Source organism: Ovis aries, chromosome 21, assembly GCF_016772045.2.
Source record: "Ovis aries strain OAR_USU_Benz2616 breed Rambouillet chromosome 21, ARS-UI_Ramb_v3.0, whole genome shotgun sequence".
Classification (NCBI taxonomy): Eukaryota; Metazoa; Chordata; class Mammalia; order Artiodactyla; family Bovidae; genus Ovis; species Ovis aries.
The window spans coordinates 9,443,431-9,460,383 of record NC_056074.1 but is presented as its reverse complement, the minus strand read 5'-3'; the positions used below and the strand labels follow the sequence as shown (position 1 = coordinate 9,460,383).

General features: G+C 37.7%; 1 protein-coding gene across 3 annotated transcripts; it reads left to right on the top strand.

The window, feature by feature from the left end:
* The first annotated feature begins 92 nt into the window (after window positions 1-92).
* TMEM126B (transmembrane protein 126B) lies at window positions 93-8,272 on the top strand. 3 transcript variants are annotated; one of them, XM_042238139.2, is made up of 5 exons: window positions 93-184; window positions 3,088-3,209; window positions 4,249-4,442; window positions 5,509-5,620; window positions 5,973-8,272. In XM_042238139.2, the coding sequence occupies exons 1-5, from the start codon at window positions 104-106 to the stop codon at window positions 6,052-6,054; spliced, it is 591 nt and encodes a 196-aa protein (XP_042094073.1). In that variant the 5' UTR covers window positions 93-103; the 3' UTR covers window positions 6,055-8,272. The 3 variants fall into 3 exon arrangements, with proteins under 3 accessions (XP_042094073.1, XP_004019457.3, XP_027815405.1); XM_004019408.6 differs by having other exon boundaries at window positions 5,905-8,272; XM_027959604.3 differs by lacking the exon at window positions 5,509-5,620 and having other exon boundaries at window positions 5,905-8,272.
* Window positions 8,273-16,953: the final 8,681 nt, after the last annotated feature.

The following is a 16,953-nucleotide window of genomic DNA, read 5'->3' as shown; positions in this document are numbered from 1 at the left end:
TTTTGACTGGGCCGGGTCTGCGGGCGCTAGGCGTGAGCCCGCGACCCTTCCGGACCCGAGAGCCCTGCGTCCCCGCCCACCGCCAGTCACGTGAGTCGCCAAGATGGCGGCGCTCGGGCGTGAGGCTGGAGACGACGTGCGGGTGGCCGGTGTGGTACCGGTGGGAGCTGCGGAAGTGCCTAAGGTAGGCGGAGACCCAGGGTGCTGAGGCCCGTGATTTCTGCGACCTCAGGTGCTGGCACACTCTTCTGAAATGATGCACATTAAAGGGATCTGAAAGTCTAAACAGGACAGTTCCCAACTCCATGCAAGGAACGTTTAAATCCCCAGTTGCTGTGAAAAGAGGTGGGGAGAAAGTAGGAGACCTAGTCCTGAATGAGGGAGCCTGTTTTCTCTTGCCTCGGGGACTTTGTACTTTAAACCCCCTGCCATTCTATCCTGACTTCTGCCCTGGTTGTGGGTTCTGAGGACAAGACTGCATCTTGCTTAACTGGGGGAACCTTCAAATACCGGGTGAATGTTTGAGTAAATGATGATGATCGATGAATAAAATTCTCAAAGTCAAGTGAAATAACACATACAAAAGCACTACAAAACCATAAGATACTTTGAAAGTTATAAACTTGCACGATGCAGTATTACTGGTGTAATTGAATCGTGGTGACCAATTGAGTGGCCTGAACTGGTTACTTTTTAGATGAAATGTGCGTTATAGCAAAATCTGTACATTTCAGTACTTGTAAAAAATTCTGTCAGGAAGTTATCAGTATGTTTCTCTGCTTTAATAACAGTGCCTGAGGAAAACTAGGTATGCAGTAAACATTTGCTGTCCTGTTTCAGTATTTTAGGGTCATAATTCTGGATGTTTGTGTTTACTGTATACTGAGGTGTAGACGGCATTGCCTGAAAGTTTTCTTTGTGAGTAATACGGGACTGCAGTGAATTGGATGACAGGGAAACAAAAAGTTTTCCCAAGTTTCTGATTAATTATGTTACTGACATCTGCCTTCATGTATATTAGATGGATTATAGAATCTCCTTTCTATATTGCTATCTTGTTTCTTCCATTTGCCATTTAGATGTCCGAGAGAGGCAAAAGATTAAATCTAGCTTGTGAGAAATCAGAATTTATAAAATATTTTACTTTTTTTTTTTCCTGTCTTCCCAGGCAATTTAAAGAAAAAGAACTGGCTCGATTATAGTTCTTCACTGATAGGGAAAGAAACTGGTCCATTATTACTCTTTGTTTAATACCACACAAATATTCAAGAGAGCCCATACCTTCACAACATTGATTGTTGTCATTCATTGGTCAAGTCATGTCGGACTCTGCAACCCCATGGACTGCAGCACACAGGGCCTCCCTGTCCCTCACCATCTCCCAGTTTGCCCAAGTTCATGTCCATTGAATCAGTGATGCCATCCAACCATCTCATCCAATTGTCCTCAGGATGTTGATGTAATATTTGAATCGACCTTTCATTAGGTTAGGGTTGGCACATATCACTATTCAAGAAGTGAATATTACAGTGATGTTCAACGTGTGTCCGTTTACCTACCAGCATCAGAATCACTGGTGCAGATTTCTAGACTTCTGCTGAACCCAGATATTTCAATAGGGAGCTCAAGAGACAGCATGTCAGGTACACTCTTATGTGATTCTTGTGCATACGAAAGGTTTAAAATCTTATTAAGTCTCTTCTATGTCCTTTATGTTTAATCCACTCTGATTCTCTTGCCCAGGACTCCTGAAATTTGAGACTTATGAGTCTGACCACAAATGTTGTTAACATAGGGATTCATATAAATTGTGAAGGACATAGATTTTTTAAATCTGTTTACTAGCTAATCTGGAATCCCATAATGCCAGTATGCCAAATGATGTAACAAATACTATTAAGACTTTTCATAAAAATCTGAGAGTCTTACCCAGAGCAAAATATTTAGAAAGGATCCTTTCTGAAAGCCTAGTTGTTGTTTTTAACCACTGGTATCTGTTAAGATGGCTTCCCTGATAGCTTAGTTGGTAAAGAATCTGCCTACAATGCAGAGGACCTCGGTTCGATTTGTGGGTTGGGAACGTCTGCTGGAGAAGGGATAGGCTACCCACTCCAGTATTCTTGTGCTTCCCTGGTGGCTCAGACAGTAAAGAATCGACCTGCAATGCGAGAGACCTGGGTTTGATCCCTGGGTTGGGAAGATCCTCTGGAAGAGGGCATGGCAACACACTGCCGTGTTCTTGCCTGGAGAATTCCATGGACTGTATAGTTCATGGGGTCGCAGAGAGTCAGACATGACTGAGCAACTTTCACCTTCGGTTAAGATGTTACTGGCCATACGTCATGGTCCCTTGATATTAGCAACTGACTATGCATCACACTTGGGAGACAGGAACTTTCCAACCTTGGAGTCCAGTGCCTTAGGACCAGGCCCCCTGATATCACCACATAGCTGTTTCCAGCAGAAGCCCTGCTTCCACCCCAGGTGCTCCTCACAAGCTAGATATATAACTTATATAATCCAAGGTAGCCATCCACTGCCTCTTCCTAGTCTGGAAGGTGTCCCTCCTCCTGAGGTTCTCTCTCGCTGGTTTCCAAGGAAATTCCTGCTTCTACCTCTCCGGCAAACCCAGCATAATCTCCAAAACTCGGGCTTTCATGAGACAGAGGATAAAAATGGTTGTCAACAGGTAGCTACTGTTTACTTTCAGCTCTGAAAAAGCTACAGTGTGGAGAACTACAACAGGCCTGGCTACCTTCAGGGAAAACTGTAAGGAAAACAAAAATAGCTGAGTAACTTAATCCTTCTACATCAAGTCCTAAGGCAAATCAACCTCTCTGAACCTTGTTTGTCTCATCCATAAAAGTAGAGATGACCATTTTCCTACCAATTTCTCAAAATTATTACGTGAATCAAAAAACCACTGTCCACTAAACAATGAACAAATCATTAACAAAGGATGTGAAAGCAGATGACAGTACTTGATACTTTACTAGAGTCTAAATGTTTTTTAATCTGAATCTAGAATTTATAAGATTTAATATTAACATCATTAGCTATTATGGTTCTGAATTTTGTGTTTTCCAGGACATCAAGATACCAACATACACACATGGTCAGTCCAGGCCTTCTCTAGGAGATGCAAAACTCAGAAAACCAGTAGTCATCGAAATCATAGAAAAAAAAATTGAATGCCTTAGAGAAGAAAAGTAAGAGACACACCCAGACTGAAAGTCAATAACTTTATTTGTAGATCTTCTGTATTGCAATGGTTTCTAGGTATCTAAGATCCTATTAACTGTACTGAGTTGGTTATGAAGAAAGCTTTTTTTAAAAAAAAAAGAATTGGAGGGAAACATGGGCAGATGAAAATAGACGTTTGTTAGAATACTGAGACTGGATAATTTCTTTTGTCTCTTGAAATTCCTTTGTTTCTAAAATTGTTGAAATGTTGTCTGTGCAATAAGCATATTTTAATTAAAGGTAATCAAGAGAACACCATTTTGAGGACTACTTACATTAACTGATTATCAGTTATAATTAAATTCAGTTTAGAATTTCTTACCTCAGCCACACTGCTGAACTCAGCAAAAAGGAATACAGGATTCCATGATGTACATATAGTCTCACATTACCATTCTGACTTTTAGATTAATAGAGCTCAAGAATAAAATCAATGGACGTTAATCTGAATTGTTCAACATTTCTGGATTTAGGTATGAGTCAGAATAACCAAAACTACATCTTTCAAATTTCTTTGAAGTTTTGGAAATACTTTACATGTATCTGGACTACTTAAGAAATAGTTATTTTCTAGACCTAACCAAATGTCAACAACTTTTTTCAGATGACCTTAAGCAAATTAATTCTTACAGTAGAAAGAACAGTATTCTTGGATTTAGCTAGCTCATAAGATTTGGCTACATTGGAAGTACTGATACTTATTTTTGGCCAAGATTTATTTCTCTTTAAAAGAGCTCCATCTTAGAACCACACTATTCTCAGAAAGAGAATTATATTATCCTCTTATTAGAATGCAATTTCCATGAGGAGTGGAATTTTTTTCTTTTCCCCACTTTATTCACTGCTCCATCCTTAGCACAAACAAAATACCTTTCACAGAGTAAATGCTTAAGAAAAATGTGATGTTGCATAAATATGTTAATAATGAATGACTACACAGGAAAGGATATATCTGTTAGAAGAGTATTATGTTGAACTTAACTTTCATTCTGTTTTTCCAATTAGGACTTTAAATATACATGGAACACTGACTTTTGGAACAACAGCTGCTTTCTCTGGAATGTTGACAAACTTCATTTTCAGACATCGCTTAAAGGTCACACATGATGTTTTGAAGACATATGCATCATTGACTGCACTTCCATTTTTGTCTACCATAGTTTCTTATAAGCTTCTTGTAACAGATGCTTTGTGTTCAGGTAATTTTAAATTCATTAGCATATCATGTGTTTATATCTAAGTAAAATTGCTCATTAACATATACTGTTGCTACTGCTGATAATAATCCCTTGCATGTGTATATTTCTTTACCAGTAACAAAAGTACCTTCACATATATCGTCCTGTTTAAACGCCACAAGAATCTTCCTAATCAGACAGGGAAAATAGTATTGTGGCTTTTTTTCTAACAGGTAAGATACTAAGCTGAGACATGTTCAGGTACACTAAGAAGCAACATAATATACTAGAAAAAAAGCAGGCTTTGGTATACTACATATTTCACTTAAGTTTTATGACACTGGGCAAGTCATTTAAGAGACTTACTTGTTTTAAGAGACTCAGTTGTTTTATATCTGTGAATTAGGACTAATAGTACTTACCTCAGGTTTGTTTTAAAAATTAAGATAATGTATGCTGAATGCCTGGCATAGTATCTGGTATATTATGGGCATCTAATGTTACTTCCTGAGGAACTTTAAGAACTTCCTGAGTTACTTCCCGTACTTTAAGTTTCACAGCTAGTATTTAATGGAACCCGTGATCCCTGTTCATCAGGTACCTGCTTAAATACCTCATCTCCAGGGAAATCTGATTCCCTCAGGTTAAGTTTCCCCATACATTCTCTATTCATTTTACCTTCAAAGCATGTGCACGTTTAAGATATTTGTTTAAATATTTGTCTAATGTATTTCTTTCTTAGTAGACTTGACCTGAAGATCAGTGGTTGGGTCTCTTGTGTTACACTGTATCCCTAGCACATGACTGACATACAGATAATATAAATGTACTAATCTGGAATCCAGATATCTGGTCTGCTAGTTTAATATTCTTCATTGTGAAATTGCTTTTGCACCAGCTGTATAAGTAAGAGGTAAACGTACCCTTATATAAAGTAATAAAAACATTTAAAATTTTTGATGCATTCAGTATATTGTGCCATACACTGAATTTCTAGCATTCTTTTCAACTGTTTCGCTGTGTTGAGGACAATGCAACTAAGAAGAACCCAAGACTCTTAATAGCCAAATTTACTTCTGTTTTCCAGGTAACATAAGCCAGGAAAATTGTGTTCTTAGAAGCTCACTGATTGGCATAGCATGTGGTGTTTTATATCCCACTGCTTTGGCTTTTTCTAAAAATGGCCGTCTAGCATTCAAGTGAGTCCGTTGTCTTGTTCCTTCTCTTCCTTCTCCTCCTCCCTTCCCTACCTCCTTACTTCCAGTTTTTTTTTTTTAATGTTAATAAATTCTCCTTATTCTTTAGCTGCCAATGACACATTTTAATTAAAATATCATGGTTTCATATTTCAAATAGCTAATTTTAACCCTTTTTGCTTTCTACATGAAAGATCTAGAACAGAAATGATCAGTTTAGGAGAAATCAGCAAATGTTCCGTAGAATTTACATCCAGACAAAGTCCTTAACCCTTTTTCCTTTTTAGGTATCATACTGTTCCCCTGCCACCAAAAGGAAGGGTTTTACTTAACTGGCTGCTGCTTTGTCATACAGAGATAAAAGCAATGGTGATCCCTCTCATCCTTCAGACAACCTTTGGAATATTTCATGGTCTGCAGCACTATGCAATATTTGAAAGTACACTTGAGAAAACTGTACATGAAGATTAACTGAAGAATGAACGGACACTAAACCAGCTGAATGAACTTTTTTATAAGGACTCAGGCATTGCCGAAAGAGTTAAAAAATAGTTCTGGATAGACAGTTTGTCTCTTTTCCTTTTGCCCGGTATACAGCAGGTGCTCAATAAATAGTAAATAAATGTAGGTTTTTGTCTCTGTTTCATTATTATATGTGGAAATAGGCTTGAGGCCCCAAGGTCTAATCTATACATTTATATATTTATTTATTCATAAACATTTATGGAGCACCTGCTAGGTCTCAGGCATTGTGTTACTTTTAATAAGAAATGGTTCTTACCCAGAAGAAACTCACAATTAGAAATGTGAACACAGAGCGTGAGAGGGTTTGAGAGGTATACCTGTAATTGTGTGAGCATATTGAGGATGTAGCTGGTAAATACTTGTGCAGAAGGGAAAGCTATGGGGAAAAGTGACATTGTCCTAAATTTTGAAGGGAAAGTTGAAAGTTCACAAGAAATCAATATAGAAATAACCTAACAGCCCATTCCTCTAAACTCTAGTTCAGTATACTTAGTAGCTCTTTAATCATTAACAAATCATCTTCACTATGCTATTTAAAGAACATTTATTTGGGACTTCCCTGGTGGTCTAGGGACTTTTAAGACTCCATGCTCCCAGGGCAGACAACCTTTGGAATATTTCATGGTCTGGGTTTGATCCCTGGTCAGGGCACTCTTGCCTGGAAAATTCCATGGACGGAGGAGCCTGGTGGGCTGCAGTCCATGGGGTCGCTAAGAGTCAGACACGACTGAGCGACTTTACTTTTACTTTTCACTTTCATCCAGTGTTCTTGCCTGGAGAATCCCAGGGATGGGGGAGCCTGGTGGGCTGCCATCTGTGGGGTCACACAGAGTCGGACACGACTGAAGCGACTTAGCAGCAGCAGCAGGGAACTAGATCCCACATGCTGGAACTTATAAAGAGTTCGCATGCCATAACTAAAGATCCTGCTTGCTCCAATGAAGATTAAAGATCCTATGTGCAGCAACTAAGCCCCAGCACAGCCAAATAAATATTTTTGAAAGAAAGAACATTTATTGAGTACCTATTTTCTATTAATTAATACAGGTACCAGGGGTACAAAGATTCAGTCCTTGCCCTTAAGAAGATTAATCTAAACAAGGAGGTCACAGCAGGCTGCTTTAAGTCTGCTATAGCACTCCTGAGCTACACATTTAATTAAGGAAACTTAGTACCAGAAATGAACACTGATAAACAAGACATGCAATGGAATCTCATAGCTTTTTCTCTGTCTTAATCATGTTCATCTTGAGATTTAAGGATTTGGTCATCTGAGGCCCCAAGCAACCTAGAGCAGAAATGGAAATCTTAACGAGGTGCTTTACAGCATCAAATGTAACAATCTGAAACACATATACTCCTGCTAATTAAAAAAAACAAAAACAAAAACACGGCCAGTAAGCCATTCAACTTATATTCTCAGAATAACTCATGATACTTGAAACTGAGGAAAAGGCAGGTGAAAGGAGGGAGAGAGGGAACCAAGTCAAGTAGATAACTACATCAATGGTATTAATATTAACTCTTAAAAATTATTAAGCAACAAGTACATGAAAACCTCATTGTGAGATATTCAAATGATCCAGAAGAATAAAAAGACATGAAAGTCCCCCTTTACACCCACTCCATCCTATTTCTACTCCATTCTCCAGAGAACTACTAAGTTAGCACGACTCTTTCATTAATAGTCTTCTTTTATAATTTATATTTTTTTAAATAAATGGTATTATCCATACATATAATAGAAATTAATTTTCACTTCACTGTATATCTTAGAGAGCTCTCCAACTCATTTCATCTAAGTCTAATATGTGCTTTTTAGTGCCTAAAAAACATTCTTAGTGATTCCAGTATTCACATAGGTGACCCTTCTTTCAACACCCTGGTCTCTATCATACCACTTATTCCCGTGGTCATACTCTAAACCTGTGCCATCCAATATATAATAGTCATTAGTTGTTTGTGGCTGCTGAGCATTTGAAATGTGACTAGTCTAAAGTGAGATACATTGTATGTAAAATACACATAGTTTAAAGATTTACTATGTAAGATATCTCAATCTTGATTGCATGTTGAAATGTTACTCTTTTGGATACACTGGGTTAAATAAATAAAATACATTAAAATTGATTCTATCTGCTGCTTTTTTTAATCTGGCAACTAGGAAATTTTCAGTTACATACACATGTGCATGCTAGATCACTTCAGTTGTGTCTGACTCTGCGACTCCATGGACTGTAGCCTGCCAAGCTCCTCTGTCCATGGCATTCTCCAGGCAAGAATACTAGAGTGGGTTGCCATGCCTTCCTCCAGGGGATCTTCCCAACCCAGGGATCAAAGCCACGTCTCTTAGGTCTCCTGCACTGGCAGACAAGGTCTTTACCACTAGCACCACCTGGGAAGTCCTACATAACATGGCATGTATTTTTATCGAATTATGTTTCTCTAGACCTTATCATTATCAATAAATTCAAACACTTCACATTCTCAGTTATGAAACTCCGTATTCTGATCACTACTTCCTGTCCTTCCCATCTTTTGCTTCTCACACCACATTACTCCGGCTTTACCAGAATCTATAATCCATCAATCCCACTACCTTTCCACCGTCTCTCACCCCTCTCACATCCTGACTGTCCCTCTCCAGTTTCAGCTACATCAATCTTTTTAAAGTTTCCCAATCTTGAGGAAAAAAGAAAAACATAAAAGTGAATCTAGCTAAATTTGATTATGAAATAAAGTACTGGCCTCTTCTTTTGTGAGTTTTCAATTCACGTCTTTGACCCATTTGATTTGTAAATCAAATTCTCTGTAAATTCTGGGTATTTTGTTTCTTCAGATGCCGAGACAGTCATCTGGGAAATAGCGAGATTGACTTATATGTTCACTTCCCTTGCCAACTGAAAACAGAAGAGATTTGTCCCTTACTCCATGACTTCAATTTGCCTTTTATACGATAGAAAAGGTAGGGAAGTATGTCAATATTTTCCTTTGGCTTTGGGAAGCAGTACTTGTCAAAGTCTCTGTAAGAGGCCATAAAGGGGGATTAGGGAAATCTTGATCTGAGCCTGAGCCCAAAGGTAAAACTAGGTGAACCACAGTGAAGAGAGGCAGCAAGTCTCTAGAGGCAAGATAGTTCAGAGGTGTGACGTACAGCCTGGACCTCCCTTCTCAAAGTTCAGATCCTGGCCTTACTATGCACCAATGGGATGACTTTGAATAAGCTATTTTACCTCTCTGCACCTCAGTTTCCTCATCTGTAAAATGAGAAATAAAGACTACTTACCTCATAGTGTTGTCAGGACTAAATGAGTTAATACATGTAAATCAAAATTGTGGCCAACTCACAGGATGTTACTACCATTACCGCACACCAACTAATACAGTCCTTTCCCTAGCCTGTAGTTCTCAGTTTACCATTTTTCTAGAAAATATTAGAAAGAAGCGCAGCAAAGAAAATTTCTAACTTCCATTTGAATACATATTCATTTATTTGGCTAATATTAAGATGTAGTGTATGAAAAACATTGTATACCACGTGTTGGGCAATTTACCTAAACTTTCTGACTGCTTTGGAGTAAGGTTATAAAAATGGAACCACACCATACCTGGCCTATAGAAGGTGCTCAATAAATGTGTTTACATTTGTCTGTTTTCCCTGATATTTTCCCTGAGTCATATAACAATGACTAAGATATGGTCCCAACTATAAGCTCTTACCTTCTCTCTTGGATTTTTCCCCTCCATTTCCTCCAACTGCCTTATTAGCCATGTGATTATCCTGTTTTGTGTTTACTGTATCACACTGTATTGCTTGCAGTGTACTGTATAATATTGATTTTCTTCCTGCTTTTAAACAATTATATTGGCATGTATAAACTATTGAGCATTTTAATTTCCAAGCTTAAGCAGTAATCTAATAATAAGGAAATTATATTCTACAGATGTGGCTGAATTTCACAGAACCTGATCACTTACTTTTCTAGGCCTCATTAAAAAAAAAAAAAAATTGTTCCAAATATACATAATGCATATTCCTCTACTTTCAACATCTTATCCTCTTCAAAGTCATACTATCATTAATAAGTATGAATAATTGAATCTTGGTAGCCCTGAATACCACCAGCTTCACTAAAGTAACAAGGACCCCTAAAAGCCTCCCCAAGATTAGACATAGCAGAAGACTAGTGAACTTAAAAGATATAACAATAGCAACTTCAAAATAAAACTGAAAAGAACCAGCACAGTATTAGTGAGTAGACTTATATATCTATAATTGAAGACAAAGAAGTGATTAAAAAAAAAAAGTTTGAAATAGTAATGGCCAAAACTTTCCAAATTTGATAAAATCTATAAAACCAGATTCAATGATTTCCAGATCAAAATGGTGATACAACAGGCCCCTAAACTCATCTCCCACCATAAACACACTGAATCTACAGCTACAAATGAGCAAATCCTCTGAAAGAAATCCAGCGGCCAACAAACACACGAAAAGATGTTCAATATCACTAATTATTACAGAACTGCAAATCAAAACTACAATGAGGTATCAGCTCACACCAGTCTGAATGGTCATTATCAAAAAATCTACAAACAATAAATGCTGTAGAGGGTGTGAAGAAAAGGGAACCCTCTTACACTGTTAGTGGGAATGTAAATTGGTACACCCACTATGGAGAACAGTATGGAGGTTCCTCAAAAAACTAAAACTAGAACTAGCATATGAACCTGCAATCCTACTCGGGGCATACACCCAGAGAAAACCATAATTCAAGAAGATACATGCACCCCAATATGCATTGCGGTACAATTTACAATAGCCAGGACATGGAAACAACCAAAATGTCCATCAACAGAGGAATGGACAAAGAAGATGCTGTACATAGATACAATGGAGTATTACTCAGTGATAAAAAGAAACTTTGCAATTTGCAGAGAACCTGGATAGACCTAGAGACTGTCATACACAGTGAAGTAAGTTAGAGAAAAACAAATATCATTTATTAATGCTTATATGAGGAATCTAGAAACATGGTAGAGATGAACTTATCTGCCAAGCAGAAATAGAGACAAAGATGTAGAGAACAAACGTATGGATACCAAGGTGGACAGAGGGGGTAGGATGAATTGGGAGATTGGGATTGACATATATACACTACTATGTTTAAATAGATAACTAATGAGAACCTGTTCCACAACAGAGAACTCTACTCAATGCTCTGTAGTAACCTAAATGGGAAGGAAATCTAAAAAAGAGGGGATATATGTATATGTATAACTGATTGACGAGCAGAAACTAACACAACATTGCAAAGCAAATACAGCCAATAAAAATTAAGTTTAAAAAAGAAATCTAGAAAACTAGCTGAGCAACTCCTACATATTAGGCAAACAAGAAAATGTACACAACAAAATATGTAGGGAAAGCTGAGAAACAGTATCGCCATAAGACCCACTGCCAACTGAATGACACACTATCAGGGGAAAATGAAAATCCCAGTTCATTTCTGAGGAGAGAAGGAGTAGTGTCCCAACATTTGAAGAAGGACTTGTAAAATGACTAAATGTGTTTAATTTTCCTACTATTCATCTGTAAAATGAGAGTAATATTTATGTCTTGAGGATACTGTAAAGATTAATTAAGCAACCTAAATGTCCATTCACAGATCAATGGGTAGACAAGATGTGATACATATATACAATGGACTACTACTCAGCTATAAAAAAGAATGAAATAATGCCACTGCAGCAACATGGATGGACCTAGAGATTATCACACTAAGTGAAGTGAGTCAGACAGAGACAAATATATGATGTCACTTATACGCTGAATTTAAAATATGCCACAAATGAACTTACCTATGAAACACACTCACAGACAATAAACTGGTAGGTGCCAAGGATCTGGGGTTTGGGGAGGGATAAATTGAGAGTCTGGGATTAGCAGATACAAACTATTAAATACAGAATGGATAAACAACATGGTGCTACAGAAGAGCACAGGAAACTATATTCAATATCCTGTAATAAACCATAATGGAAAAGAATATGAAAAAGAATTTAGAAGGCAAAGTGGTTGTCTGAGGAGGCTTTACTAATAGCTGAGAAAAGAAGAGAACAACAGAATGTGGAGTTCCAAAGAATATCAAGGAGAGATAAGAAAGCCTTCTTAAGTGAACAATGCAAAGAAATATAGGAAAACAATAGAATGGGAAAGACTAGAGATATCCTCCAAAAAATTGGAGATATCAAGGGAACATTTCAGGCAAGGATGGGCATGATAAAGGACAGAAGTGGCAAGGACCTAACAGAAGCAGAAGAGATTAAGAAGAGGTGGCAAGAATACACAGAAGAACTACACAAAAAAGGTTTTAATGACCTGGATAACCACAACAGTGTGGTCACTCACCTAGAGGCAGACTTCCTGGAGTGTGAACTGAAGTGCCTTAGGAAACATTACTACCAAAAAGCTACTGGAGGTGACGGAATTCCAGCTGAGCTATTTCATTTCCTAAAAGATGATGTTGTTAAAGTGCTACATTCAATATGCCAGCAAATTTGGAAAACTTAGCAGTGACCACAGGACTGGAAAAGATCAGCCAAAGAAGCAAAATGTCAAAGAATGTTCAAACTACCATGCAATTGCACTCATTTCACATGGTAGCAAGGTAATGCTCAAAATCCTTCAAGCTAGGCTTCAACAGTATATGAACCGAGAGCTTCTGGATGTACAAACTGCCTTAGAAAAGGCAGAGGAACCAGAGATCAAACATCCAACATTCACTGGATCACAGGGAAAGAAAGGGAATTCCAGAAAAACATCTACTTCTGCTTCATTGACTATGCTAAAGACTTTGACTGTGTGGGTCTCAACAAACTGGGGAAAATTCTTAAAGAGATGACAATACCAGACCACCTTACCTATCTCCTAAGAAACCTATATACAGGTCAAGAAGCAACAGTTAGAACTGGACACAGAACAACAGACTGATTCAAAATTGGGAAAGGAGTACATCAAGGCTATATATTGTCACCCTGCTTATTTAACTTCTATGCAGAGTACATCATGTGAAATGCTGGGCTGGAAGAATCACAAGCTGGAACCAAGATCGCTGGGAGAAATAACAACCTCAGATATGCAGATGACACCACTCTAATGGCAGAAATTGATGAGGAACTAAAGAGCCTCTTGATGAGGGTGAAACAATAGAGTGAAAAAGTTCACTTAAACTCAACATTCAAAAAACTAAGATCACGGCATCTGGTCCTAACTTTTCACAGCAAATAGATGGGGGAAAAGTGGAAATGGTGACAGGGTTTATTTTTTTGGACTCCAAAATCACTGCAGATGGTGACTGCAGCCATGAAATTAAAAGATGCTTGCTCCTTGGAAGTAAAGCTATGACAAATCTAAACAGTGTATTAAAAAGCAGAGACATCACTTTGCTGACAAAGGTTCTCAATAGTCAAAGCTATGATTTTTCAAGTAGTCATGTATAGATGGGAGAGTTGGACCATAAAGAAGGCTGAGCACTGAAGAATTGATGCTTTTGAATTGTGGTGTTGGATAAGACTGTAGAGAGTCCCTTGGACTGCAAAAAGATCAAACCAGTCAATTCTAAAGGAAATCAACACTAAGTATTCACTGGAAGGACTGATGCTAAAGCTAAAGCTCCAATACTTTGGCCACCTGATTCGAAGAGCTGATTCACTAGAAAGACCCTGATCCTGGGGAAGATTGAAGGCAGGAGGAGAAGAGGGTGACAGAGAATAAGGTGGTTGGATGGCATCACTGACTCAATGGACATGAGTATCAGCAAACCCTGTGAGAAAGTGAAAGACAGGGAAGCCTGGCATGCTGCAGCCCATGGGGTCGCAAAGAGTCAGACATGACTTAGCAACTGTACAACAATATATATATAAATCAACTATACAGGAATAAAATGAGCTTTTTAAAAAAGATCCTGCACCCCAGGTCCACACCAAGCCAACTATCTTAAAGTAGGCAGGAAAATTCACTGCACTTTCTCTTGCCAGAACCCTTACTGCCCACACAGTGTGGTACCAGTAGGAGGAAAACCTCAATTTGCATACTCTTCCTGGTGAGGGAAACAAGTAGAATTTATGTCCATCACTCAGACTTTTAAGGGCCTGAGGGACCATTCTCCATCTCACTTGAATCCAAGTACCAACAGAAATGAAGGGGCCAGATTAGGGATATCTAAGAACTCAACCATCAGTGTGCACCAGTCTCCATTACCAAACAGACTAGGTAGAGATCCAAAGCTGCAGCTTACTACAGCACCAAAGAGGCCACAGTATCAAAGAGACCCTCCAGCAGGAGTTTTCAAGAAGAATTAGCAAACTTCTTAAAGCACAGAGAGTATGTATCCCCAGAAAATATTTGAGTGGCCTCCAGAATCACGAGCCAGGCTACGTGGAAAAAGTTCTCCCTATACAGTTGCAGAATGAAAAATCCAGGAGTGATGCCTTATTTTTCAAATGCTAAAGTCCCAACGAAAAGTAACAAGCCATACAAAGAAACAAGAAAAGAGGCACATTTAAAGGAACAAATTAAATCTCCAGAAACTAACCCTAATGAAACAAACAGAAATGTATTCATTACCAAAAAAATAAAAATTGTGACAAGGATACTCGATGAATTAAAAGAGAACATGGACACCTAACTGAAATCAGGAAATTATGCAATGAACAAAATGAGAAAATCAGCAAAGGAAGGAAACTATGAAGAAGAACCAACAGAAATTCTAGAACTTAAGAATGCTGTACATATCTAGATTGAAAAATTCACTAAAGGGACTCAAAAGCAAAGGCAAGAAATCAGAATAAATAATCAGTGGAAGACATAACTTCCAAAAGGTTTTTTTTTTTTTTTGGGGGGGGGGGCGCGTATAGCTCAAGGGTAAAGCATTTGACTGCAAAAGTTGTTTAGTTTTTTCTTTGTTTTTATTGCAGAGGAGACAAGAAAAAAAATGAATGATGAAAAATGAAGACAGCATAAAACACTCTGGGGTCATTATCAAATGGAACCATATATGCATAATGTGAATCCTAGCAGGAGAAGAAAGAAAGAAAGAATGGTCAAAATCTTACCAAATCTGAGAAGGGAAGTGGGCATACAAATTCAAGATATCAAGAAACTCCAGTTAGGAAAAATCTAAAGGGATTTGCAATGAGAGATGTTGCTGAAAGAGAAAATCAAGAAGATATGACCACTGGTTGACCAGAGCGCTGGATCAGGGCAAAACGGCTTCTCTTCCACTCTCTGTCCTTAGAACGCTCATTCTGCCCTTGAAAATGGTAGGAACCATTTATGAGGACACAGCCTTGAGACAGCAGTGTTGTTGAGACCATCCAGATAGCATATATATGACTGAACCCAGTTAAGGCCACTCTGTAAATTTAGAGATTCTGACAGGTGGTGTGGAGATCTACTCACCTTGTAGCTGTCCAAGATAAGCCCTGTATGTAAATTCCTTTGCTTAATAAAACTGCCACCCACCAAGATGAAGTGGTCTGCTTCATTCACCAGTCTCTCCTTGCCCTCCTTGTGTGGGGGCCAGTTTGCAAATCTACAGACATTATAATCAAATTGTCAAAAGTCACAGGCAAAGGATCTTAAAAACAGCCAGGGAAAAGCAACTTGTTACGTACAAAGAAGCTACTAGTAGATTCTAAGAGATTTCTCAGTGAAAACTCTGTAGGTTGGAAAGGAGTAAGATGATATATTTAAAGTACTGAAAGAAAAAAATGCCAACCAAGAATAGTATAACTTGGAAAACTGTTCTTCAAAAAACAAAGGAGAAATAATTTCCTACAAAAACCAAAGTTGAGGGCGTTCCTTACCACTAGACCTGCCCTACAAAATGCTGAAGGGAATCCTTCCAGTTAAAGCAAAAGGACTATAAGCAACAACACAAAACCATACAAAAGTATAAAACTCCCTGGTAAAGGTAAGTATTCTGTAGTGTGATAATGTATATGTGTAAATCACTTTACAATCTAATATAGAATTTAAGATACAAAAGCATAAAAATTGTTGTAAATTTGTTAATGGCATGTAATATAAAAGAAGTAACTATATCATCAATAACATATATAAGCATACCTCATTTTATTGCTTTATTGTGCTTTGTAGATACTTTGTTTTGTACAAATTGAAGATTTGTAGCAACCAGTCAGACACCATTTTTCCAACAGTATTTACTCTCTTCGTGTCTGTCACAGTTTAGTAATTTTTGCAACATTTCAAACCATTTACCTGAAAAAGATTATGATTCACTGAAGACTCAGATGATGGTTAGCATTTTTCAGCAATAAGGTATTTTTAAGACATGTACATTGTTTTTAAAGACATAATACTATTGCACACTTAATAGACTATATACAGTGTAAATGTAACTTTAATATGCACTGGTAAACCAAACAATTTGAATGATTTGCTTTATTTGCTTTATTAAGGTGGTCTAGAACAAAAATCACAATCTCCAAGGTGTGCCTGTAATGAGAAAGGCAGAGATATAGAGGAGGAGAGATTTTACAGGAAACTGAAGTATCCGTTTAGAATAAATTATTATAATTTTAAGATGTTTCATGTCATTACAATGGTTATCACAAAGAAAATACCTTTATAATTTATACAAAGGAAAATGAGAAGAGAATCAAAATATTAAAACATTCTCAAGACAGATAACATGTTAAACTACAAAACAAGCTTTTACACAATTAAGAAGACTGAAATTATACAGAGTATCTCCTCTGGCTACAATGAAATGAAACTAGAAATA